We start from the raw sequence: 25691 nt of genomic DNA on the forward strand, positions 1-25691 counted from the left end.
GGGACTGTAAGTGGTCTTAAAACTTGCTACAGGAGGAGTCGGCCCCTTTGTGCAGGAAATAATTTCCCGCTTCCCTTACCTGCGCAAGTACATCTTCCAGGGCTCAGAGAGTTTCTCCTGAACAAGCGCCTTCACTGCTTTGCCCAGGTATTGCGTTGGCTCACCAGCCCCTGCCTGGTTGCCATCTCCTTCTGTCTTCAAGCTTGGCAGGCTGCCAAGGCTGGCATTGGACTGATTCATCTGTGGCAAGAACACAGACACAGCATCAGACACGGGTCACTGGCCAATCTGGCTCCACTCAAAAGCACACCATGAAAAGTCACGTTTTCAGGATTGGAAGGAAAGATCAGGCAAAAGGTTTGCACAGGCTGCACATTGCTCCAGAATAAATCAATAACTCATCATTGCCCTTCTCCAGCACCCTCTATTTGAGGATCTCAAAGCACTTGGCAGTCATCACATCCTCTCAGCCCCTACATCAGGTGTGGAAGCGTTATCCCCATTTTACAGATGGGAAAATCGATGCAGAAATAGGCCCTGCACTGAGAACCAGGTGGATGGACCCCTGCGCCTAAAGGAAAACTCTTGACTCCGTGTTTCTAGTACAGGATTGGAATCTCAGTGACTTGAGCCCCATAGTGGCAGAGTCAGTAAAGGAAACACAAATTCTGGTTCCCAACCACAGGACAGCACTCTGCCCTATAAAATGATTGTAAGGTATATTTATTTAAAGGCTATATAAAATCCCAGTTCCATTGAAGTCTAGGGGAAAACTCCTAATGACTTCAGTGGAGTCATGATTTCAGCCTCTGTGTTTTATGTACAGACAGGGACATGTGAATGTTTGTGTGTATTGAGAGAGAGAGAGACTCTCACTGATTCCAGTACAGAGTGCTGATGGGATCAGGCATAGGTTGTACGAAAAAAAAGACATATACGCTGAAAAACTGAAATTACTTAATAATGCTTAGCCAGCAAAACTTTGTCTCCTAATAATATGTAATGTAATACCACAATTCAATCCTGCTCACCTACTCACATGAATAGCTCCAGTAAAGTCAGTGGAACTCCAGGCACAAATAAAGTGCAATATCAGGCCAAAGCTTTGCATTTAGAAATCACCCCCCGCCCCCATCTGCAGATCTCAAAACCCTTTATAAACGTTAATTAACTAAACCCAACAGCCACTCTGAATAAACTGCATAAGAACAGCCATACATTATGGGACCCCTGGCTATTCTGAAGCTCTGTAAACACCCCCAGAAGGTGAAGCTACCGCTGCTACAATACCTCTCTTAACTGGAGACTGCAACTCTCACTCTATGTCTACACTGCCGCTGAGAGTGAGCCTCTCAACCTAGGTAAACAGACTTGCATGAGTGTGGACATTGCAGCTTTGGCGGTGGCTCAGGATTTCAAGTCACAACTGGATCTGAGCCCAGGTGGCCAGCCTGAGTCTGCACCGGAGCCACAACGGCCACACTGCTATTTTTAGTGCACGAGCTCAAGCCCCACTAGCATGAGTCTTGCTCCCAGTTGCAGCGTAGACATATCCTTAGAGGCTGGGAGTCAGAAATTCAGTTTGTCTTATCTCTCTGGAACCTTTGGAGCTCTCACTTCAATTTCCTGGAAGGACATTTTTAAAAGAGAAATTCACACAAAGAAAGAAAGAATTCCTCAGTAAGGAGAGAGACATTATAGAGCAGAGAAAGGTGGGAGAGAGAGAGACACAATCCTGTAACCCTTACTCTTGTGAATAGTCCCACTGGAGTCAGTGGATCAGATTCTCCTTTGCCTTACACTTTATGACACCATTTAACCCTGTGCATATGTTAAATTATACCGATCTGATTCACTAGTGTTTTACACCCATGCTGCACTTATTTTGCACAGGAGTAAGATGTCTGATTTGGGAAAGCATGTAAGCAAGTTCTTAACTTTAAACATGTGCTTAAATCAATTGACTTCCATGGGACTTAAAGTTAAGCTTTCCTCAGCTGGGGCCTTAAGGATGACTCAAGATGCCAGGCAATGGAGATTCTGACCCAGTGGGACTACTCTCAGAAGTAAGAGCTGCAGATCCAAGACCACAGACTATGGGGAGAAAGGTATAAAGAGAGAGAGAGTGTGTATGCATAACTAAGTGATAAAGGAACCACTGAAAACCAAATGGAGGAAAAAGCAGAATGGAGGAGAAAAGCGACATACAATAAAAACGAAAAAATGGAGAGTAAAAGGTCGATGGAAGAAAAGAGGGAGGAGGAGGGAGAGCACTAAACAAAGTCACTTTGCCCTTTCTTGAGGGTTATATAGCCTTGCTGGTTATAATGCCCAGAGCCAAGAGGATGGCAGTAGTTATGCCTCTAAAGCCTATCACACAGTAGGATATTAAAGTGTGGCTCAGAGGCTGCCCTGATCGCTAATGCAGTTGTATACAGTAGCAAAATTAATCTCGCTATAGTAAAATTTATCATGTGGAAGGGAAAAATATATTTGAGATGATATATAATTTAAGGAAGAAAGAAAAAGAAATTGTGCATTATTTAAAGTAAATATTCCAGAGCATGGTAGAACAGGCTCAGTCGGACACCATTATTCATGCCAGGAAGGCGGAAATTGATGATTTTTGCTCAAAACTTGTAATTTCATCTTTTTCTTCTGCTCCCTTTTGCAAAAACAAACTCGCCCGCCATGAAACAAATGTTTTACAGTAAATAAATAAAATAGATAACTGTAAAGTGAGAGAGAGAGAGAGAGAGAGAGAAGTTGCCAGGTTCTTGAAATTAAATTTTTAAAAAATTCTTTCGAGCCCTCCTCCGTCTAGAAGCGATTTAAAAAAAAAAGTGTCAGGGGCTGCGATATATTTCTTCAGCCAGTTCATTAAATTAATTCGTAAGCAGGGGCTCTGAAATTATACCCGATGACAAATGGTCTCAAAATTTAAATGGTACAAACTCATCTTATTAGAGGCAAAACATTAAAAAACAAACGCATCTCCCCCCCTTGCCATTGCGGCTTTAATTTCTCTTGGTGGGGGCAATGAAAGGCGTTTGATGGATGGCTCTTACCTTATTCATAAGCGAGGATAAAAGAGATGAATTTGCTGAGACTGTGTGGCCATTTGATTCATTACTGGAACACACAAACCAATAGGGTTTAGTTAAGACATGCACAGGGACCGTGAGCACTGAGATTAATTCTTCTCCTTTCAAATTGTGTCCTCTCCTGCCCTCCTCCCCTACTTCCCACCTGCTGCATCTGGAGGAAGAGATGATGCCCATTCTCCCTCGGGCAAGTCACGTTCTATGTGGTAGCTAGGATGCAAGGGAAGAGGGTCTCAAGCTTCCAGAGATAAGATGGATCTCTTGGCCATTCAGTATTCCAGTTCACACCTCAAGTGTCCAGCCCAGCTCCCTCCTCATCACCTGATACCTAGCTCATTTCTCAGTCACTCTGCTTTACTCTTTGTCCTGCCCCAGGCCAGGCAGGACTGTTAAAACACACATGCCACAGAACACTCAGGGCTCCTATAACAAAACCACAGGGTGATAGTTGTGAATTGAGAAAGGCCCTCTCTATAGTAGATGAAGAGGCACTGCAAAAAAAAAAGTCTAGAGTACTAGGGTACAATGTCTGAGACACACACACAAGAGCAATCCAGGTATTTTTCAAGCATTAGCAGGACCTTGCTGATTACAACTGGGACAAGGTCTTTAGCTCAGGCCTGGCTGAACCTCAGCATGGAGAGGAAACCACACGTGTTGCAGGTTGCCCTGGTTCAGCCAGTCCCCCAAAGGCCATTCATTCCACAGTGCAGTCCCTCTTGCAAAATGACCCCAAAGCTCTTGCTCTCAGGCACTGTTGGATAGGTGCTTCATGAGTCCCAGAATACATCAACATGGCTATCAAAAACTGCAGGGCTGTAAGGATATGCTAAACATCTGCAAGGATGAGCAAGGCAAGCAGCTGTTTCATGCTGATGATGTTTCTCCAACTGTTTCCTTGCTTCGGCCATGATCCAATGCCCACTGAAGTCAATGGAAATACTCTCATGGGTGTCAGCTGGCATTGGATCAGGCACTTAATGGAGACACACCATTAGTCTTCAATCAAATATATGGTGTTGACGGTGGTTGCAAACACACTATGCGGGGGGAAGAAGGTTGGCCAGAGGCCTGTTGGTGTTCTAACTTAAGGGAGGATGTGTTCCAAGTTACAGGGGCTCTCAGTCCATAAACAGGGCCCAGTGAAATCAATGGGAGTTTATGAGCGCAAAGAATACCATCGAGGACGGACACCTTATACTGCCATGGGAAGTTGAAGCAGCCATCCAGGGCTCACTAAAGCTCTTCACTTTGCAATGTACAGATTTTTCTGACTCAGCACAAGTTAGCAGCCACAGGTAAAACAAGTTAGATCAAACTGTTCTCCCTTGGGTTACTGGATGCGAGAATGGCCTTTGAGAGCCTCGGTGATGGAGCCAAGTATCCCAGCCTCTCCTTCTCACCCGTGATCTTTCACGCTCAGATCCAGGCTGTGCTCCTGCAAGGAATCCTGGGTCGCCGGGGATGAGGACACCACACTCTCCATGGGCTCCTGCTTCATTTGAACTGGATTGAACCGGCCGGGAGTCATCAGTTGCCTGTTCCCTGTAGGAGACAAAGACCAAAGACAATCATGAAAAATACATGAATTAGTGTCAGAAAGAGGCGATGGAGGCAAATAAATGAATTAAACCACCACCACCAAATAATGGGAGAGAAGAAAAAAAACAAGTGGGGGGAAGGGAAGCACTCGGGTTGCTGGTCAGCGTTTATTGCTGGGATGACTTGATGGGTTCTGACGTCCACTCCAGCATGGAAATTCTTCAAGTGATAATTATTGCAAAATTATGTCAAAGTTGTCCAGGCTACGGGCCCTTTAAAGGAGAAGAGCGGAAGGAGCGTGGGGGAGACCTGATTCTCTGCACAAACTGTCATAACTAATTTGCAGGGCTGCCTCTTAAGCGTTTATTAAAGACTCTGTTAATGCTGAGGCAATGTGGCAGCTTTCGACTGCTAGTCAAGCCCCCTTTCCATTCCCCAATCTCACCGTTGCCTTAGCGACAGCTCCGGCCCTCCACTGAGCATGCCCAGAAGGAACATCTGCTGTGTCAGGTCTATTGAAGCTGACAGCCAATCAGATTGGTTCAAACTGCGTGACCTGTCTCCCATCAAATTGTCCCAACGAAAGGGGGAAATATATATATTTTTTAAATGAGAAAGATATGAAATATATAATTTTTAAATGAAGGGAATGAAACAAATGGAAGATGGAAAAAAATGATGGGAAAGAAGAAAGTAAGAAAGTAGAAAAAAGAAGAAGAGGGGATAAAGAAAGGGGGGGAAAAGTTGCTGACATGAACATGTCTGCTGAGCTTTTTTCCACAATCCCCAAGTGACTAAAATATTAATTTACCCTCAGGCACTACCGCTGACGGTGAGCTGTTTCAGACAGCAAGTGGCATTTTATTAAAAAATAAAAGAAATAGTTCCCTTGATGACCTTTCTGTGTTTTAGGAAAGAATTATTTTAATAATGAGGGGGAAAATATTTCAAAGTTTTCCCCCCCTTTTAACCAGATCACGTCACTCTCATCTCTTCTTCATTAAGCAGGGACTCTTGTTTGAGAAGGAGGGAGGAGGCAGAGGTGACACACCCAGACCCAACCAGCTTGCCTCAGGCACCAGACATTGGAAAGGTTTTCAATGATCTGAGGGGAGAGAGGAATTGTGGGAGCACAGCCTGATGTCGCTGGGGCCTGCAGGCCAGCTCCTACTCTTGGTCACATCAGTGGAAATCCAAAGGCACTTGATTGTTTTCAGCTGGGTTACTCTGGATTTACAGCGGAGTCACCAAGAGCAGTCTGGCCCTGTTTGTCGGAAGGGGCCTGAGATATTCTGGCTGAAATGGATGGCTACAAATGAACCGTCTACTTAGGTTCTAGAGGGCAGCAAAGAAAGGTTTCATTAGTCCCAGTGGGGGGATCCACTCTGCCATGGATTCATGGTTCCTTGCAGACTGTCAAGGGACTATGTGTGAGTAGGATGGGAGGGAAGGAAAGCAACCTCCCTGTCAGACCCAGGAAAGTAAAATGTCCCATCTGAGAACCAACACAATGGTTCCTAAGAGGATCAACCAGATGCTTCAATGGGAGAAGCTCATCCCCTTCCCCCAAGCCAAGGAGAGAAAGAGAAAAAGAGAGATGAGGGAGTTAGAACAAGCCACAGTGAGAAGAGAGCGCTGGGTGGGCTGGATGGCTCACAGGAGCACACCTCCTGGCACAGATCCAGAGCTATCACTGTTGTCTGTCCTGTAATTACCGCAGTAGAGGTGCAAGGTGAGGGGGAGAATCTCATTCGGTGCAGCTCAGCTCTCACACTCGCCTGAAAAGCTGCTAGATACAGAACCCTCTCTGACTCCATTTCCCCTCTGCCTTTCATTGGCTTCACAGTCCTTCCCCCCTTTCCAGGCCAGCCCTGCCTTCCATGGAGTGCAGCCTTCTTTCTTATGCAGAACAACCCAGTCACAGCCCTCTTGATGCTTAATGGATCATCTACAGCAGAGGTAGTCAATAGCCAGACCACAGGTCAAATCCAGGCACTTTTGAACGGACCCCGAAATCTTTTTATTTACTTATCATTGTTATTTTTTATTATTGTCTCTGGCATCTGGACCTCGACTGTACCTTTACCAAGAAATCTGGACCTTGCCAAACAATAAGTGACTACCCCTGCTACAGCAACAGACCAAGCAATGAAAGGTCCTTGCTGTTGTCCTTTTCCCCAGGCCAGGTCCAGTTTCTCTCCTAATACTCTCATCTCTGCCCTGTTTTCCTGAGGAGCAGAAATTCAACCACACCAGATGCTCCTAATGAACTGAAAAAGATTCTGATCAGGGTGCATGTCGGCAAGGTCTCTGGGGGCATGGCTGGTGCTCAGGACACCAATCAAATGGCAGAGACAGGGCTCAGAAGTCCAGCACAAGCAGCTGGGGGCGGAGGGGGGGGGCAGAGGAAGAGAAGGGAGTAAGTCTGAGGGGCAAGAGGGCAATGAGCGGTAGGATCTACACAGATGAGTCCACCCAATATACAAGAAACAGGGGGGTAGGGAGGGAGCTCCATGTTGGGCTGTGAGAATCAGCTGGGTCTGAGTCATCCTGCTCTCCTGTGGGAAGGAGGGGAGGACAAGGCTGCCATCAAGACCCAATGCTCAGATTCTCAAGATGGACTACGGGAAGCATGACTCGAGTATGCTCCATAACCCTGGGACTCCGGTGATTTCTTTATCCATTTCCATTTTGAATAAAATGCCCCTTGCTTTCCAGCCTACAGTTAGATGGGGGAGGGAGGCACCACACAGGAGAACACTCCTCCTCCAGGGCTAAGAGGAGTCTGGCTCTGTGTGGGCAGCAGCTTCTGCTCTCCCAGCTACGTGAAGACATCCAGGTTCCACAGAAACCCCCCAAGCCAACACTGCACCTTGGCACCCAATGCTTTAACTGGACATGGCTGAATCACTTCTCCCAGCAATGCTCTTGTACAACCCTCCCTATTGCCAGCGGGTGGCCCATTGAATACACCCATTCTCTCTAAATCAGATGTCTCCAACTCTCCCACCTTTTACCCAGCTCCAGTGTGATGGGAGGGCTGGGGAACTCACCTGCTTCGAGCGCCATGGATGGCTTGAGGGCTGCCGCTGCCAGCCTGGCCATCATGGGCGAGATCAATCCTTTGCTGGCGGAGATCCTCTCCATAATGGATGCTGCTGGACCTGTGGAAGAGGTGGCTGTCGGCTCACTGGACCCTGAGACGGCTTGGGAGGGGGAAGTGGCAGCAGCAGAGGATGTTGGATTGGTGCTGGAGGAACCAGCAGTCATTAAATTGGCTGAGCTGGTGGGATGTGACGTGGAGACACGACTGGGGATGATGGGGAAGTAGGAGCTGGCCGTTCCGGGAAGTGCTGAGTTGGCGAGTGCCAGGGCCAAAGGTATATTGCTGGGGAGGGCCTGGGAGAGCAGGCCAGAGATCTTGGTGGCCGGTGGCATGCTGTTGGTGGGCTTGCACGCCTGAGAGGAGGCAAGCTCAGCACCGGAAGAAGGCGCAGCCGGGATGATGAGGGAGACGGAAGACTGCTGACTGGTAGGGGAGGCACTCAGGCTGGAGTTCTTAGAGCTCATGGCGGAGAAGTCAATAAGGTCATCGTTGCTGGACTCCTCCTGCTCGTTATCCTTGGCTCCCAAGAGGGAGGTGGGGAGGCCCAATACCCCCGAGCTGCGGATGTGCCGGCGTTCGTGCTTGCGCTTGTGAGAGGTCATCTGGCTGGTGGAGGTAAAGGTGAAGCCACAGCCCGCCCGAATACAGTGAAAGTGGTTGGTGGCCTTGCTGTAGACACAGCCCTCATACTTGCACTCCTCATACTTGTAGAACTTCTTGAAGCCGTCCTTGGCGTAGGCGTCATCCTTGATGTGGTAGCTCTTGTGCTTCTCAATGTCGCACTTGTTCTTGAAAGTGAACGTACACCCCGGTCGCCTACAAGGGCACAGAAGAGGGTGGGAGGCTGTATGAGTTGGGAGCACCATGGGGCTGCCGCATCACTTGCCTCCTCTCTGGGATGAGGTTTGGGATCAGTATAAAGTACTGACCCCTGATAGCAAGAGACCTCTTGGCCCCTCTTAGAGTTGGCTTGGGATGCACCAAGAAGGGTCTTTCCAGCCAAGAGCAGCAAGGATGCGACCAAGTACGAGAGCTGGGATAATGCCTCCACTCTGAAGACTAGCCAACACAACAGAGGCAGGGATCCAGCCCTGCCCACCAGTCATCTCAAACAGAACACGAGCCCAAGGCAGACTGAGGGTCATTCCTAGACATAAAAATAGGCCCTAACTGTGCCTTTATTTTCTCTCAAATTATATGGATGCCCAGTGGAGTCACTGGAAAGGCACTCAAGTAACTGAAAGCAGAGTTTGGCCTTAAACTAGGACAGCTGGATGGCTGGTCTCTAGAGAGAACAGTACCCCTCAATGATGACCTTTCAAGAAAAGCTAATGTGGTCTCTTTCCTGAGAGATTTCTATCATAGATTTCCCAATGGGCACACTTGCCTTGATTCATCAGGGAGAGATCAGGGTGTCTCCTACCACGAGAGCTCTCTCCAGATTACACCCACTCTGGAGTTTATGTCCTTTCAGGAAGATGCCTGGGAGGTTCACATCCAGAAAGGCTTCCTGGTAGGTTGCCCCACTGTGTATAATCCTCAGGTTATGACTTTTCAGAAGGAGAACAGCAGATGTGCATCAATAAGGTAGGATTTTTGCCCTCCCCCATCATCTCACCTGCAGTGGAAGTGAGTGGTTTTCTGCCCATAGAACTGACAGTCCACGGTGCCACAGTCTTCTGTAGCTCGGAACCGCTGGAACCCATCATTGATCAGCTGCGTGTTCTTCTTGTGGAAGTTTTCGTGGGTCATCACATCAGAGGTGCTGGTATAGACCTTGTTACAGCCCACCTGCCCAGGACCAAGGGAAAGAGACATCAAACCATCCCAGCAGCAGCCTGCTCTTTTATTATTAGTATCAGCAGTAATAAACACACAAGCAACAGAGAGATATTTTAATTGTATTTGTGCATTTCCCCTCAGTACTGAGTCATCGCTTTGGTTGCCAACCTAAGGACTGATGCTACAAAGAGTCTAAGAAAAGCCTGAGTCTATGGGGATGAAACAATTAGAACAGGAGAAGGAAGCAGAGGATTGGAGGAGATGTGGAGAGATTAAGGCTACTGCTCAGAGACAGGGCGGGGAGGGTCCTGTTCCTGAAAAGAGCTGGATAGACTGACAAATACTGTCAAGACCCTTTGTCATCTTGGGAAGATTTGGAGAGACTTAGGGCTCTACTCCAGCCCTTCACCTACTTGTGGAGCACTGGAGAGACTGGTGGTTACTCATCTATTCATTTTCTCTCTCTGGGAGATGAGGTGGTGGAGAGCAAGCTGGACACAGCTCTAGGGTCTGTTCTACTCTAGCAAGTCACAGACCGGAGTGGAAATCCCAGTCAGTTGGTCACCAGGAACCGGTGGCTTTTCCCCATCACGCCCCAACATTGTTTGCTCAATGATTTTAACCTTCTGCAGCGAGTGGGAATGGTGTGATGAGAACAGAATGCTGAAAACCTGCCTGCCCCCGGGCAAAGCGGGCAACTTTGCCATATTGAGTAAAAAACCAGTGGAATCTGAAAACACCATCACCCCTGCTGAGCTGCTGACAGCGGGTTTTATTTTTTCCCTTTCTTCTTTTGCACAGTGTGTGCCAACGCCTGCACCATCTCAGAAGTGAAGAGAACGAAAACACCACCTCTCAGTTCAGCCCAGGTTGATTCAAACAGGCAATAACAAATACCCAGGGGGGAAAAAAAAAAAAAGGATCTCCAGCTATTTCCAATATAAAAGAGCCTCTCTCTCTCCACGCTGACACCTTGAAAAAAAACAGACCCTGTGCAGCATTAAAAAAAAGAATTAAACAAAAACCTCCTTAGGAATAATTTGCAATGCGGCTCTTGGTGTTAAAGCCTAAAAAATGTCAGTTTATATAAACAACTAACTGAATTTTATCCACACCAATTATGGACCTAAAGAAAAAAAAAACATGAGGCGGATGGCACAAATCCTGCCATTTAAGCAATATTCATTTTAATTGCAAGTTTATGTTCTGACACCTTTCCTGTAAGACACTGCTTACATGGTCATTGACTTTCTGGAAGGGAGTGGTCACGGGGCTAAATTACCCTTATATAGAGGCTTAGATAGGGGTCTTCATTGAACCTCGGAATGGCTGCAGACTGAGTAATCTTGATTGCCCTTTAAAAATTAAATAATTGCCATCCTAGTCAACTCAGCAGGAAACTGCGCAAGGAAAATACAGGAGAAATAGCATTAAAATGTCCATAGCAGAGACCCAAATGAAGCCCCAATTTCAGCAAAACACTAAGCACACGCTTACGTCCAACCCTATTCAGGCAGCACTTAAGTGCCTGTCTAACATTAAGCTTGTGCTTAAGTCCGATTAACGTCAAAAGCTGACTTGACTTAAATATGTCCGTCCCTATTCATTTGGGCATGAGTTTAAGACCCTCTGGCTTTACTCAGCCTTAAGCACACGCTTAACTGCTTTGCTGAATTGGAGTCGTATGACTGTAGAATAATCCAGGAAGTGGGATTTTAGAGTAGTAAAAACTTATGAGGGTGTTTGATTATTTCCTGTGTGCTTAAAAATTCCATTGCACATTGGTATAGCAATGTTTTAGGCGCTGATTCAGTGTATCCCCATTCCTACCCTGCTTCAGGGCTGATCCCACTCTAAGAGATAGATAAAGTAACCAGGGTTCCAACTGCCTCTGGGCTAGAAAGGGACAAAGAGCTGAGAGTTCTGTCTATGCGGTAATTCCAATTCCCGTTACTCCATCATCAAAACCATTTGCTCTTGAAATTTAACCACATTCCCAACGTAATGCCCAATATCTCTCAGAACTTCTCCTCTAGTCATGCTGGTGGGGAAGGCAGAGCTGAGGTTTGCTTCAAACTGAGGACCATTAATATTTGATTGTCCTAGCAGCTGGCTGCAAACTGGAACTAAATCCAGTGCTAAAGGACAGATGTTGTGCAGAGAGAGGCCTTATATCAAGGGAAGCTGTGGCAGGTCAGATGATCTGTTTGAGCACAGGAAGTGGCACTCTAGAGAGACTTCACCGCTTGTCCCGCTACCAGTCCCACAGAAAGGGATCATCTGTGTGGATAAATAAGGTACAGAACAGAGGAGAAACCTTAAACCCGGCCCCGCCAACCCAAAACCAGAGTGTCGCCCTTCTTACAGATCAGCATCATGCTTGGCAGGAGAAGGTCCATGCAAACTGGATATAGATTCTTCACAGAGGTGACTGAACCAGAAAGGACCAGGAGAGGCTACATTTAAGCTATTGGAAGTTCTTCTTTAAAACAGTTTGCTGTAGGAGAGGCTCCTGTCCTCCCTAAAAGGCAAGTGTTGGGTTGCCAGAATTTCAGAATCCTTTAGGTTTGCAACAGAAAGGGAACGGGTCAGGTCAACTGGCTCTGGGTTCTTCATTCTCCCTACAGCCCTGTCATCTTTTCCCCAGCCACGTTGCTGCCTTCTCCCCAGTCCAGCTGTGTTACCTGCATGCAGTGGTAGTGTGTGCTTTTCCCATTCAGGTGACAGCCATGGTAGTACACGCTGCAGTCATCCAAGGGGCTGAAGCGCATGAAGCCATGCTGGAGGGAGTTATCACGTTTCTTGTGCATGTTGTAATGCCGAATCACATCCTGTTTACTAGTGAATCTCTGGGGAGACAGAGAGAAAGTAAGTGAGACACACACATGAAAGGGGTGGCTGAGGTGAGTATTCCTGGATAACTTCTTTAAAAACCCCTTATACTGCAGATTTACAGTTCAGCCATACAATGCATTTGACACCCCATGAGGGTCAGGTTAGATTAAAGGAGAAATCTGGTTTTTGTTAAAGGGACAATATATGCAAACACAAACTGTTTCAGTAACTATAAGCCAGGAGTGAAAGATACAATAGTCTCATGTCCAAGATGTGCTTTCTGCAGTCTTGAACATGATTCTTCTGATATGATTTTAGCTGCTGCTCTCTGAAGAGCTGCTACAGCTGGAAAGGAAACCAGTGAACTATACCTGCTGTAAATTAATAATCCCAGTTTTCAAACCACTCGTGCTAGGGGTTTGCAAGACACTGGCTACTAAATCCACGTCAAAAGGAAGAGGGGAAAAGATACTTTGCTCTCCTATAGTGCCTTTTCCATCTAGAGCTCTCCAAGTGTTCTACAAACATCACTGAATTTTAGCCTCACAACCCCCCAGAACATAGGCAGGTTTTTATTAAGAAAACCTGCTTTATGGGGAAACTGGAGGCACAGAGAGAAGTGACTTGCGCCTGATCACACAGAAAATCAGTGGCAGAACTGAGAATTGACCCTAACTCTCCCTGTTTCATGCCAGAACCACCAGACCATCCCCTTCATCCTCTGCCTGCTTGAACTAAGGAACTGGTGCCCCATTATCAATGCAGACAAAGTGCCTTTAATATGAAGCTTTTCACTTTTATTTCCCACGTACATTGATATTCAACAGTGAAGGTGTGAAAGGAAATCTGATTTAAAAAAAAAATCAAAGCCATTTATTGTGAGGAGTGGTTGAAAAACCCTGTATTCTAATATTTAGCAACTTTTCCAGCCTCCCTTTACAAGAGTCAAATGATTATTGCTTCCACTCTGTACTCCTATAATATCAATCCTGATCATTCCATTGGTATTGGCAAGGGGATATATGGATATGGATTTCAGTAGGAAGCCCACGGAGGCTAGAGGTACTATTTCCCATGCCGTATGTACAGGATTCCCATTGTCAATCACCGTTAATTTGTGTCCATTTATTACAGAGCGTTACTTATTATAAACTATATCTCAGCCATAAAATAATTTGCATTTTAAAATGCAGCCTAAATCCTTATTCCCCTGTGAGACCAGCCAAGTTCTTTTGCAAGCAGCTCCTGGACTCCTTGGGAAATAATTATGAGGCCAATCATAATAATAGGTTTTTCTGTCTTTCCATCCTTTGTGTCCTCCCTGCTCTCTGTGTACAGAGACCTCTGTGCAGTGATTGAGACTCTCCATCTGATCGTCCCTCTCTGGGTCACTAGCAACATCCCAAGGAAAAGCCCCAGTCTGATCAATTGAAACTAGGGTGACCCGATTTTGGGGACAGTCCCAATTTTCTTATATAGGCTCCTATTACTGCCCACCCCCATCCCGATTTTTCACACTTGCTGTCTGGTCACCCTAATTGAAACCTGAAGTCGAACAGAGTGGAGCCAAGCTGGTTTCCCTTGCTGTGGTCAGACTCATTTCCCCAAGACCAAAGTGCCTCCTTGGGCTGGGGCAGGAGTCATGCTGGGTGCAGAGTAGAGGCAAACTCTGGGATTTCCCACCCTCCTCCCCCCATACACACAGTCTGACCACAGAGATGGCAGAGCCATGCTCGCAGACCTGGAAAGAGGGTAAACAAACACAGCATGTGACTCAGAGCTGGCTCAATGTTGCTATTCTGGCAATTCTCCCAGCAATTACTGCACATGCCCCTTCCCCCACCCTCTCCCCAACCATAGATCCAAAGCTGCTGCTGGTCTTATTGGGTGTTTTGTTGCTGCTACTGCTCTTATGTTGCATGGACAACCGCAGAGACAGACTGACAGGCAGATGCCCTATTTTCAGGCCAAATTTACAACATAGCCAAATTTATCTTCTTGGCTGCACTGATGTAAATCTGAAGTAACTCCTTTGACTTCAGCTGAGCCAGATTACACTGGTGTAAATCCCACTGATGTAGATTAAGCTAGATTCTGCTCTCAGTTATAGTGGTGTGTATCTGGAATAACGCCACTGAGTTCAGCAGTGCTAGGATGTTGTAACTGGGAACAGAATTTGACTCCAATAGTTTCAAATTGTATCTCCCGCTCTTCCCAGGACATGGAGAAAGCAGATGATCTGTTTCATGATGGAGTCCTGTGAGCCGTATCCCTTGACAGTAAGGAAGGCAATGGGTTCTGGCAGTTCATGTTCGCCCTGTTTACCTGATAGTTGCACTCCGGATCGAGGCAGTGGTAATGTTCCCGGTACTGGTACGCACAGTGTATGTGTCCGCAGTGCTGACTTCCAGAGAACCTGGAAACATAAGTGAGAGAATGAATGAAAATGATGCTCTCTGAGGATGGTGACTGAAAATCAAGGTGCAAGTGAAACAAGTTTGGCCTTCTCCCTGTCCTCCTGCAGCACAGTCTACACCTATCTGTCACCTCCAAGTGTACCGAGGAGACATGAGACTCCTTGGAGGCAAAGATTCCTATTCTCTCTGTCCCCAGGAAAAATGCAACTCCTCAGTGATACTGAGCTGAAGGAAAGAGGGTCCTCTTCCAGTTAGAAGCCCCATTTCTAACAGGGTTTTGTATTGTTACATCCCAAGCCGATATCATTGCTCAGTTCTCTGAAATTGACCTTATTCTCATCCCACCCCACTGGATCACTCCTGAGTCTGGTGCGTCTCTTGCTGCTACTCTCAGGATGCAGGGATGCAAAGTTTTGACACATCATTTTCCAAGAAATCACAGCAGATCTGGAACAAGAAGTCCATTGGAACCTGATCAATTTTTCCCCTCCACCCATAGCTAAACATCCTTCCCCCACTGTCCCATTCCTGCCTGTCCTGAGTTGAGGACCAGAACCTAGGACATCAGATCGAGGGAGCTGTAGTTGGAGCTGTGAAGAAAGCACTACCATTCTCAGGCAAAAGCCAACACACCAAAAAAAGGGGCAAGATAAAACAGACGAGAAGGCCTGAGGGCTGCAGAGAGGTGTGCGGTTCTCTGCTCCTTTGGAGCAGAAAGACTAAAGGATTGCAAAGGCCACTTGTTGCAGCAGGAGAGAGATGGGGCATAAGCCGTAATGTGCCATATTTGCATTTCAATTAAGCAGGGTGCCAGCAGCTGCTTTTCCGCTACACTATAAACAAAGGTGATTTTTTCTTCTGCCTCACTGAGAGTCCAAGAGCAGCATACTTGAAATTAGAGTGTCTCACGGCAGCACAATACAAGATAATAAATGGGGGTTACTTATGCTTTTGGAAGTGGGGAGAGAGAAACACATGATTCTTCTTCTGCAGGCTCATCTCTAGGGGGCAAATTCTGCCTCCTCTATGCCCACAGAGAGCCTGAGGAGAAGCAAAACCAGCGCTCTGAGTGTGTTTAATGACACTGCCCAACTGTCCAGGGGACTGAAGTCCTCTCTCTACAGAACAAGGCAGCAGCACTGCAAGCTTCTCACAAGCACTGTGCTCCAGCCTGTTGTCCTGTAGGGGGCCTTCCCCAGGGGTAACACAGAAGTATTCATGGTCCAATCAGTCCTTGGCCTCTGCTGAGACTGCCAACAAAAAGCGGGGGGCAGTAGGCGTAGGTTTTATGACACTTGTTGTGGAATAAGGCCCACCAACTCATATCACAGGAGTCACAGAACAGTCATCACATAGCAACAACTTCCAGTCAATACCTGGGCAGGATCTGAACGTGTGACTTAGCAGAGAGAGGCTGCTTAGCCCGCTACCAGCCCTGAGCCACACACCCTCCATTCCCACCTTCTGTGACTCAGACAAGGCTGTTCCTCTCCTTGGTGACTGGTCGCTCTGGAGTTTCTGTTTGGGTATGAGAGGAGAGACAGTCCTAGCTGTTGCTCTAAAGGCACAATGCCAGGCTAGCCTACTGAAGTCATAGAATCCTAGAAATGTCAGCCTGGAAGGGACTTTGAGAAGTCATCAAGTCCAGCGCCTGCGCTGAGACAGGACCAAGCAAACCTAGACCATCCGTGACAGGTGTTTATCCAACTTGTTCTTAAAAACCTCCAGTGATGGGGATTCCACAACCTCCTGTGGAAGCCTATTCCAGAGCTTACCTACCCTTAGAGTTGGAAAGTTTTTCCTAACATCTAACCTAAATCTCACTGGCTACAGATTAACCCCATTACTTCTTGTCCTACTCTTCAATGGACACAGAGAACAATTGACCACCCCTTATAACAGCCCTTAACATATTGAAGATTATCATCAGGTCCCCCCTCAGTCTTCTTTTCTCAAGACTAGATATGCCTTGTATTTTTAACCTTTCTGTGTAGGTCAGGTTTTCTAACCTTTTTATCATTTTTGTTGCACTCTCCGAGACTCTCTCCAATTTATCCACATCCTTCCTAAAGTGTGACACCCAGAACTGGACACAGTATCCAGCTGAGACCTAACTGGTGCCAAGTACAATGGAACAATTACCTCTCATGTCTTACATATGATACTCCTGTTAATGTACCCCAGAATGATATTAGCCTTTTTTGCAACTGCCTCACATTGTTGACTCATCAATTTGTGATCTACTAGAACCTCAAGATCTTTTCCAGCAGTACTACCACCTAGCCAGTCATTCCCCATTCTGCAGATGTGCATTTGATTTTTCCTTCCTAAACACAGGACACTTTGCACTTATCTTTACTGAAGTTCAATGGACTCTCCCAGGGTGTCCTGGGCAATGGCTCCAGGAGGGAAGTTTGCCACATGATGTTATATGTGAGGGAACAGAAGTCTGATGCCAGGTCCATTTTGGATGGCAAGTGTATCAGCTGGCTCCACGAGGGGAGAGAGAACTGCATAGTGACGTTGTCAGAGGCAGAAGCTGAGGATGGGCTTGTACATGGGGGATGATAAAGATGGGAATTATCAAATTTGCCAGGGAAAAGCAAGGGTGAAAAACCCACCCATGGGGAGGGGAGAAGAAAAGAGAGACGGGAGAGATGCTGGTGGGGGGCAGTGACTTGATATGAAAAAAATTGGGTGCATAGTCATGAACTTAAGATGCCTTTTGGCTGTCACAACAGATGACAACGATTCAGAGTATTAATGGGGTGCTGGCACTTGCTATAGAATGGATAGGCTACACCAAAAGGGAAGGGAGTAAATGACTGAGGGATGGATAGAGTTGTGGACCTATCTGCCCTCACAACTGCTGTGCTGCCACTTTAAACTGGTGTCCTGTTGGAATCCCAAGGGCCCTAGGAAGCACCAGGAGTCTTGTACAGCACAAGAAGCTGTGGTTTTCAGACACAGAGTACTAGGTACACGTGCCAGAGCTGTCAGGGGTAAACCTAGCTTGCAGAAGGAAAGGGGCAGGTGTCTGAGGAGGGGAAGAAGCCCCTCCAGAAGCCAGAATAATAGAAGGAAGATCCCACCTGAGTATGTGGCATGGTCAGCAGGGAGGAGGTAAGTTACAGAATGATACACGGAATGCAGAAGTCTAAAAGAAAGAGAAGAGAGAGGAGGAAACCTCTAGGGAGGTTTCTTCTCCCCACCTCACTTCAGAGGGCAATACAGTCGCTCTGGATGGGGGACATTGCTAAGATGCCCCAGACTGCTAGTGCAACAAGACTGGGAAGTAAGCAAAGGACAGGGAGTGCTCTCCTTGTCAGGGAGTCTCTGGCATCAGGGCTTAGCGGAGACATGGCAGAGACAGAAAATCAAGTGGGGGGTAAATCCAAGGGTTTTTAGAGGGAGGAGAAGGGAGGTGTCAGGAAGAGTGAGACCAGAGATGCTGAATGGACTCCAAGTGGGCAATGTTTGTTCTGGCTCCAGTTGTTCCCACAAAGGTACTATGAAGCATTGGATGTGGTTGGGCAATGGAATGAGGCAACAGCCCAGAAATCAGACTGTGAATAACTAGCATGTAGGAGATTACCCTTATCTTGGGGCTGGTGTGGAAGCCAGGAGTGTCTCAGCGTGTGGTGATGAAGTGATAAGATGGGGGGTAGTTATGCCATGAAGGATATTTTTGGGTAAGCCTCTCCCAATAATGATGACTGAAGAACAGTTGGCCATCGTGGACAGAGAAAGGAAATAAGAAAGGAGGAGAGAGATTAAAACATGGATGCCCCATTAAATAAAATGCCTGCATCTAGGGAGGGGTAAGAGAGCATATTTCTTTGAGGAAAAATTAATATGATTCCTAATATTCTTAATTATGTATTTGGAACCTAGATACTACAGTGATGACAGCTTAAGAAATGTCATATGATAGATGGATAGATAGATATATTGATCCATCACAGGCTCTCAATCTGGAGGTCATGACCCCCCTAGGGGGTCTCAGTCAGATCCAGGGGGTCACAAGCACCCTCCCTTTATGTATGGCTAGATTGAACTGGGGGGGAGGGGTGTCACATGATGGAAAAGATTAAGAGTCAGTGTATTAGATAGATACCAGTACAGAGAATGGATACCATAGATACCTTAGACAGCTGGACAGATTGATGGATAGATATAGATATAACAGGTGGACTGGTAGAAAAAAATACCTGAGATAAATCAGATAAGATACTTGTAGACAAACCTGTAGAGAAGATACTTGTAATTCTATAGGTAAACGACACAGACAGCTGAAAGACTGTCCCGTGGACATGTCTCCTCTCAGTCACAACACAACAGATCACTACCTATCATTCGCAATTGCAAAGCATCCCCATGGCAGTTACTGCAATTGCTTCCAAGGGAAAGTAGCATTAGGAGGGTATACGTGTATTTTGGGCTGTCTTTTAGTGCAAGTTAGCAGTGGGAAATAAGAAGGAACAGTCAGCACCAAGTGGCATACCCAGCTCTCTGCAGACCACCAGCAGCTGCTCCACAGATCACAACCGAGCACATGAAAGAACAAAAGAACGAAAGATCTGTAACTGGCAATAAGGGAAGAGCTGGAAAAGGGATAATCAAGACAATGAATTTACTGAGCGTATTGTGGAAGAACGTGGAAGAGCTGGATTGCTTGAAAGGGATAAAGCAGTGGAGGGAAGGGGACTCAGAGAGGAAACATTCCAAGATAAATTACCATTGCTCAGGGGTTCCACATGTCACCCAAGACTAGGACTGCACATGAGAAAGGGCATGAGAGAGAAGCAAGAAAGGGCAGAAAGGCATGAAGGGTAAAACAAAGGGGTAGGTGGGACGGAGGAGGGGGTGCAGGAAGAAGTGATAAGGGGACGGGATAGGAAGGGGGATTAAAGAACCAAAAGTTTCAGACTGCCAGGCCATGCAGCAAAGCTGAGTTGGAGGATGAAAGGGAGCTGGGGCAAAGAGCAGCAATAAATCAGGCATTTCTGAAGGACATAAGGAAGAGGAGGTCAATTGTGAAGACAGCAGGGCCTTCAGGAGATGGAAAGGAGACTTAATTGACAGAAGAGATAGACACTGCTAAAAAATTAAATGACTTCTTTGCCTCAGCATTCACAAAGGGAGATGGGGACAGATGCCAGAAGCAGACATGCCTTTCCCAGGAGACAGAGAAGAACTACTGCAGGAAATCAGGATCACACCAGGACAGGTGATTGAGAAATTGGAACAAACCTTAGCAGCAGTGGAGAAACAAACCAAAAGGCAAACAATGATGCTGGGCTGCAAACAAAGGTGTGTAACAGGAAGGAGAAGAAACGAGGCCAGCCCTATCTAAAGGGGACTTGCCTGACTAGGACTGGAAAGGTGACTGCAGACCTGGCCACCTTGTCATTACACATGAACTGCTGCAATAGATCAGGCCCATAGATCCATCCAGTTCAGAGTCCAGTCTCTGACAGCGGCTGGCACCAGTAGCTTCAGAGGAAGGTGTGGGAAATACCAGTTATGGGATACCCCGCTCATAGGGAACATTTCGTCCCAACCCTGTTGGTGAGATGGGGAAGGGAGAACAAAGGATAACGAGTGAGATGCAGGGCTGGAGAAGCCGATCTGCACTGTGGGGCAGAGAGGAGATGAAGACGGGACCTCACTGAGATACATGCACTTCACAAGTGAACAGAGCTGCCCGTGAGGCTATTTGAACAACAACCAGGGATGCTGACTAAAGCTTAGGAAAGGGCCAGGCACTAAAGGAATCCCACGTATGGCACGAGTTACTAGAGGCAGCGACAGGAGGAACTCGTGGGCTCAGCTTTAAGAGAAGGAGCCAGACAAGTGCTGTAGTAATATTGGGGATGGCACTTCAAACTCCTGGCCTCCTTCCACTCTGGAGTTGATGATGCTACAGAAGTGTTTGTGTGTCTGAAATAGGGGGAGGAGATGGAGAGAGTGTTGGTGGGAAACTCATTGGATAAGTAGACTCTTTTGGGGGATGGCCAAGGCATGGCACTCTGAGGTACAGTGTGTTTTGGAGTCTCTGTTTTGTGAAAGGAGGGCCAAGTGAACAGACATGCAGAATTGTCGCTATGTTTCAATATTAAAAGGTTAGGCTCCTAAAGGGTTATATTCATCCTCTGCTTTTTCTGACCCTTGCAACAGTTCAAAGCAATTAATTTTTAACACACAGCATCTGTTTAGTTTTTCAAAACAGGAAAGCTTACACACCACACACTAACTTACACGCACACTCATGCACACATGTACACACCTGCTAACTTATGCCCACTCAACCCCCATTAATTTACAAGAGCACACATTCATTTACTATGCACTCATATCCACATGCACACAATTCCATGAACTTATGTGCAAACACACATATGCACACATGTGCACGCCATCACAACTCCACACACACCTACCTGCAAACAGATGTGCTTTGCACACACAGATACATATGCACACACACGTTTTTTCCCCTCATTTTGTTTCATTCCCTTGTTTTGCCAGCGGGAGCCAGTCCCAGATCTGGCAGGAGTTAGCAAGAAACATCAAGATAAATAAATAATAATAAAAATAATAAATAAAGTCGTCAGCGTGCTTAGCGAGTGTTTACAGACTCATTACCCTGTAACGATGATGTGACAGGAGGAGGAAAAAACCCCACCTCAGTTACAAGGCAGGGGGATACCCACAGAAATAAATATTTAAGCAAGAGCTGCCAGAAGTACCATCTGCTCGGGCACTAATAAATAAAATACAATAAAATAAAATAAAATACCACAGAAAAAAAATTATAAATATACAGGATGGAAAAAACCAACCCAGCCCAAACTAGCTAAGTATGTGGTTTTCTTTTGTTGGGTGAGACAATGGATTATCCCTGGGCAGCTTTTGGCAATGGCTTTGGCAAACTCATTAAGCTAATTGTGCAGCAAAGACACACTGTCGTCCCAGCCCGCCCAACCCCGCACCCGTTTATTTTAAAGCTTTAAACAGTTTTTAAAACCACATGTAAATTAAAGAGAAGTGGCCGGGCTGCCAACAGACAGCTTGTGAAGCTTTTTGTGCAGGAAGTGGTGCCCCAAAGCTGTCTTATAGGCTTCCCTGGGTGAACTGTCTGAGACTGGGGAAAAAGGGGATGAGGAAGGGAGGTGTTTAAAGGGATCTTTTGCTTGTGGGAGAACCCGGGGATAAAGGGATGAATACTCTTCTCTGCTATGCAGTGCAACCACACTGTTCTCCACGGAGTGTAGCTGAGAAGAGCTCTGTCTCCAGCTTCCTACTGTCCACTCAACACTGCACAGCTGCTGGCAGCAACAGAGGATGGAGGTTTGGTACCCAGGGAAGGAGCTAATTGCAGCTCTTATCAGCCCCTCTCTGCCTCCATCTAGGCAAACCTGGGCCTAAAACTCTGACCTGGTCCCCAGTTCTCCCTAGGCCAGGTGAGCAGCAGTCTCAGCCAGAGGCATTGCTGCTGGAGGACTGTGACTTGGCAATGGACTTGTCTTTTCCTGTCTTCCCATCTCACCCTCCCTGCTGCCCCCTCACCTCCTACAGCAGTGGTTAAGGTAATTGAAATCAGGGGAGCACACCTCCCCTTCTTCTCCCAGGGCTGGGGGAGCAGTCCTCCACCACAGCTCTCCCTCTTCCTCAGCTCAAGGGAGAGCTCCCCACTCCTGTTTAACCACACCCATGGCCCACGCCAGGGAGCCTCCCTGCAGGCTTGACACCCTGGCACTGACAGGAGCAACCTTTTTGCTTTAACTTCTTGAGGTGAGGTTGGTTTGGCTGCTTCCCCTGAAGGATGTCAATTCTTGTGCCACCCAAGGCCCTCTGCTTTCAGATCTGGCTCCCTGGCAGCAGAGAGGGAGGAGTCATCAGGCTTGGGTCAGGGGCTGATGGCACTGTCTAGGGCCAAGGATAGCATAGGCAGGTGCTGTGCAAACATTCCCTCCAGCTCTGCCAGTGTCATTCACTCCTGATTTACACCAGCTACCTCTGCTATTCCAGCCCTGGGTTTCCCCATAGCTCTGCCAATGCCCCTCACTCCTGTCCTGCACCCCCCCCTTGCTGGTCCAGCTCTGGCACACTGCTCCATCCTGCACCCTCGTCCAGTGCTGGGTTTCTCCTGTGAAGAAGCTGCCAAGCCGTCTGAACTGTGATTTTTATTTTATCTACCTGGGCTGACGCTGAGCCCTTCAGAAGCTCATTTCACATGTGACCCCATTCAAACTCTGAGGTGGTCCCCAAAGAACTGCTTGGTGTGACCCACCCCAGCACTGAGATTCCAGACGCTGAACAGGGCAGGGGATACAGGCTGGAGACCACACCAAGGGGCCTGCAAAATGTCAGCCAGGAGACAAGGCACTGGGTTAAGGCCCAAACCTCTGCCCCGAAACACTTCTCCACACTCTATGGGGTTAGCTAAGGGGTATGAGGAGAAGACAACTCTCACGGGCATGGAACCTTGGTTTGTTCTCAGCTCTCTGCATGCCTTCCCCAGCTACTACTGTCCAGATGGGGGAACAGAGTCAGTGTGGATGTCAGAGGGAAATGGAAGACTCAGTGTCCATGACTGGTTTATACATTTCACCCAGACAGACAGACGAGACCCCTCCCCTCCATCCCATGCCCCCTCCCACCCAGCCTTCTCCCCAAGAAAGCCAAGGGATTTGCCTACCTGGCAATATATTTCTGGTAAATATTTACATCTTCGGTGACAGCTGGTTTGTCAGTGGGTAATCCGTTCCTAATGAGAAACACACAGGGCAGAGCTGGTTAGCAGGCAGTGTGAGGGGACAGTCCAAGCTCCTTGTCTCTCACGCAGCACTGAGGGTGCCAGGGCAGAGGGCTCTGGGAACAGTAAGCAGCAGAGATATATGCCTGTGTAACCTCCCCCCATGCCCGTGTGCCCTCTCTTTCTAGGGGCACTGGACTCCTGCTACTGTAACCCACCTACCTCCCCTTCTGCAGGTCTCCTCTCCCCAGGGCTTAATTTCATTTGCTGAAGGGGCTGAGAAGACCTATCCTTAAATTATGCTCTTGTAAACATCACATAGGCACCAGTTGGCTCTGTCTACACAGAACCAGTGGCCGAGTCAAAACATGGACCGCCCCAGCTCTGTTACAAGGCTCCAGTTTGTAAAGCAGGGAGACTTTAAGGACGTACTCCAACTGTGGAACCGCTGGAGAGCACATGACTCTAGAACTGATCAGGGCACTGCAAGCACCACTATGCACTACAGAACAGATCCACGCTGTGACCATTTGAGAGGGTGCATTTATAACCTGGCCTCTACAACGTGGCTTTCACTGCATTCTCCACACTTCCTGCCAGTCGCCCCGACAGCCCTCATTGTCACAGGGCACCAAAACTCAGTCACACCAGTCAGGCCACAGATGAGGCTTTGTAATTAAAAATCAAACCCAAACTTCACTCAGGCATCACATTTGCTCAGACAGGCATCTTCCTTAAAATGCAGCCAGAAAGCATGTTTTGGTGGATGGTCTCCAGCAACAGAGAGAAAAAGTCACAGAACAGACCCACAGGCCTGGGCCTCAGCCTTCTAAAAACATGGCTGCTGCTCTTAGAGCACTGGCTGACGAGAGTGGACTGCAACTGGGCTTCCTTCTGCATCCTTGGACCCCGGATGGCTGCATGGCAGCTCCGCACCTTGGTTAAAGCAGGACACCTATAACTTGCACAGCGGCCATTTGAAGTCGGAACATGAGTTTTGCCCAGGTTAACAGCATTAGGAGTTAGAGAGTTCACCCCTTTGGCTTCTGTGTATGTGTGACAGCGAGGGGGTGATTCCCATGATGGCATTTGGTCCTAGAGGGGATTCTGAATGGAAGGCTAGGTCCCAGGTCATGTGATTAGCACCATCCTCACTAGCACAATTCTGTCTCCTGCACCCCTCTCATCTCCTTGGGAGACTGCTCTGGATGCTTTGCAGCCATCCTTCAAACCAACACAGGGACAGCACAGTTTGGGAGAATCCCTGAGCTGGGAAGTGCAGCGCAGTCCCCTGCTGGGGTTGTGGGGGATAGGGACTGCATTAGCATCTAAGGGACACAGAGCCAGAAAATGCCAAAATTTGGAGTGTGTCAACATCCCATCTACGTGGCAGAGCTGTCTCCGGGAAAGGCAGAATGCCGGCACCCACCATGCCTAGGTTACCCACAGGTGTGGTCAGCTGATAGGTGAGGAAGAAGCCTGATATTACTACTGATCTGTATCCAGTTCACGTGCCATGTGCGTAGAGACCAGAGGACAGAGAAAAGACGGTTACTCATCTTTGTAACTGTTGTTCTTCGAGATGTGTTGCTCATATCCATTCCAGTTAGGTGTGCGCGCGCCGCGTGCACGTTCGTCGGAAGATTTTTACCCTAGCAACACTCGGTGGGTCAACTGGGCGCCCCCTGGAGTGGCGCCTCTATGGCGCCGGATATATACCCCTGCCGACCCAGCCACCCTTCAGTTCCTTCTTGCCTGCTACTCCGACAGAGGGGAAGAAGGGCGGGTGTGGAATGGATATCAGCAACACATCTTGAAGAACAACAGTTACAAAGGTGAGTAACCGTCTTTTCTTCTTCGAGTGCTTGCTCATATCCATTCCAGTTAGGTGATTCCCAAGCCTTATGTAGGCGGTGGGGTCAGAGTGAAATATGGCAAAATGTAAAACTGCTGAGCCCGAGGCTGCAGCATCTCTTGACTGTTGAACCAGAGCATAATGTGAAGCAAGGGTATGGATCGAGGACCATGGAGCTGTGCAATAGATCTTATGGGTAGGCACACGAGTCAGCAAGGCGGCAGATGAAGCGTGAGCCCTGGTAGAATGCATGGTGATGTGGCTTGGGGAAATGTGAGCCAAATCATAA

The 25691-nt window shown here is 47.5% G+C and overlaps 1 protein-coding gene across 6 annotated transcripts in view; it reads right to left on the reverse strand.

The window, feature by feature from the left end:
* CASZ1 (castor zinc finger 1) overlaps positions 1-25691 on the reverse strand; it is a 268084-nt gene that overhangs the window by 28937 nt on the left and 213456 nt on the right. For 5 of the 6 annotated variants that reach the window (XM_075060343.1, XM_075060342.1, XM_032775447.2 and 2 more), the window contains 8 exons: positions 23491-23559; positions 14695-14785; positions 12219-12383; positions 9371-9543; positions 7700-8568; positions 4508-4649; positions 3069-3132; positions 80-240 (listed from right to left, as the gene is read on the reverse strand). In XM_075060343.1, coding sequence (XP_074916444.1) covers positions 80-240; positions 3069-3132; positions 4508-4649; positions 7700-8568; positions 9371-9543; positions 12219-12383; positions 14695-14785; positions 23491-23559 — 1734 coding nt within the window. The remainder of the gene's footprint in view (positions 1-79; positions 241-3068; positions 3133-4507; positions 4650-7699; positions 8569-9370; positions 9544-12218; positions 12384-14694; positions 14786-23490; positions 23560-25691) is intronic. The other variant, XM_032775448.2, reaches the window with a different exon arrangement.

This window comes from Chelonoidis abingdonii, chromosome 23 (assembly GCF_003597395.2).
Source record: "Chelonoidis abingdonii isolate Lonesome George chromosome 23, CheloAbing_2.0, whole genome shotgun sequence".
Classification (NCBI taxonomy): domain Eukaryota; kingdom Metazoa; phylum Chordata; order Testudines; family Testudinidae; genus Chelonoidis; species Chelonoidis abingdonii.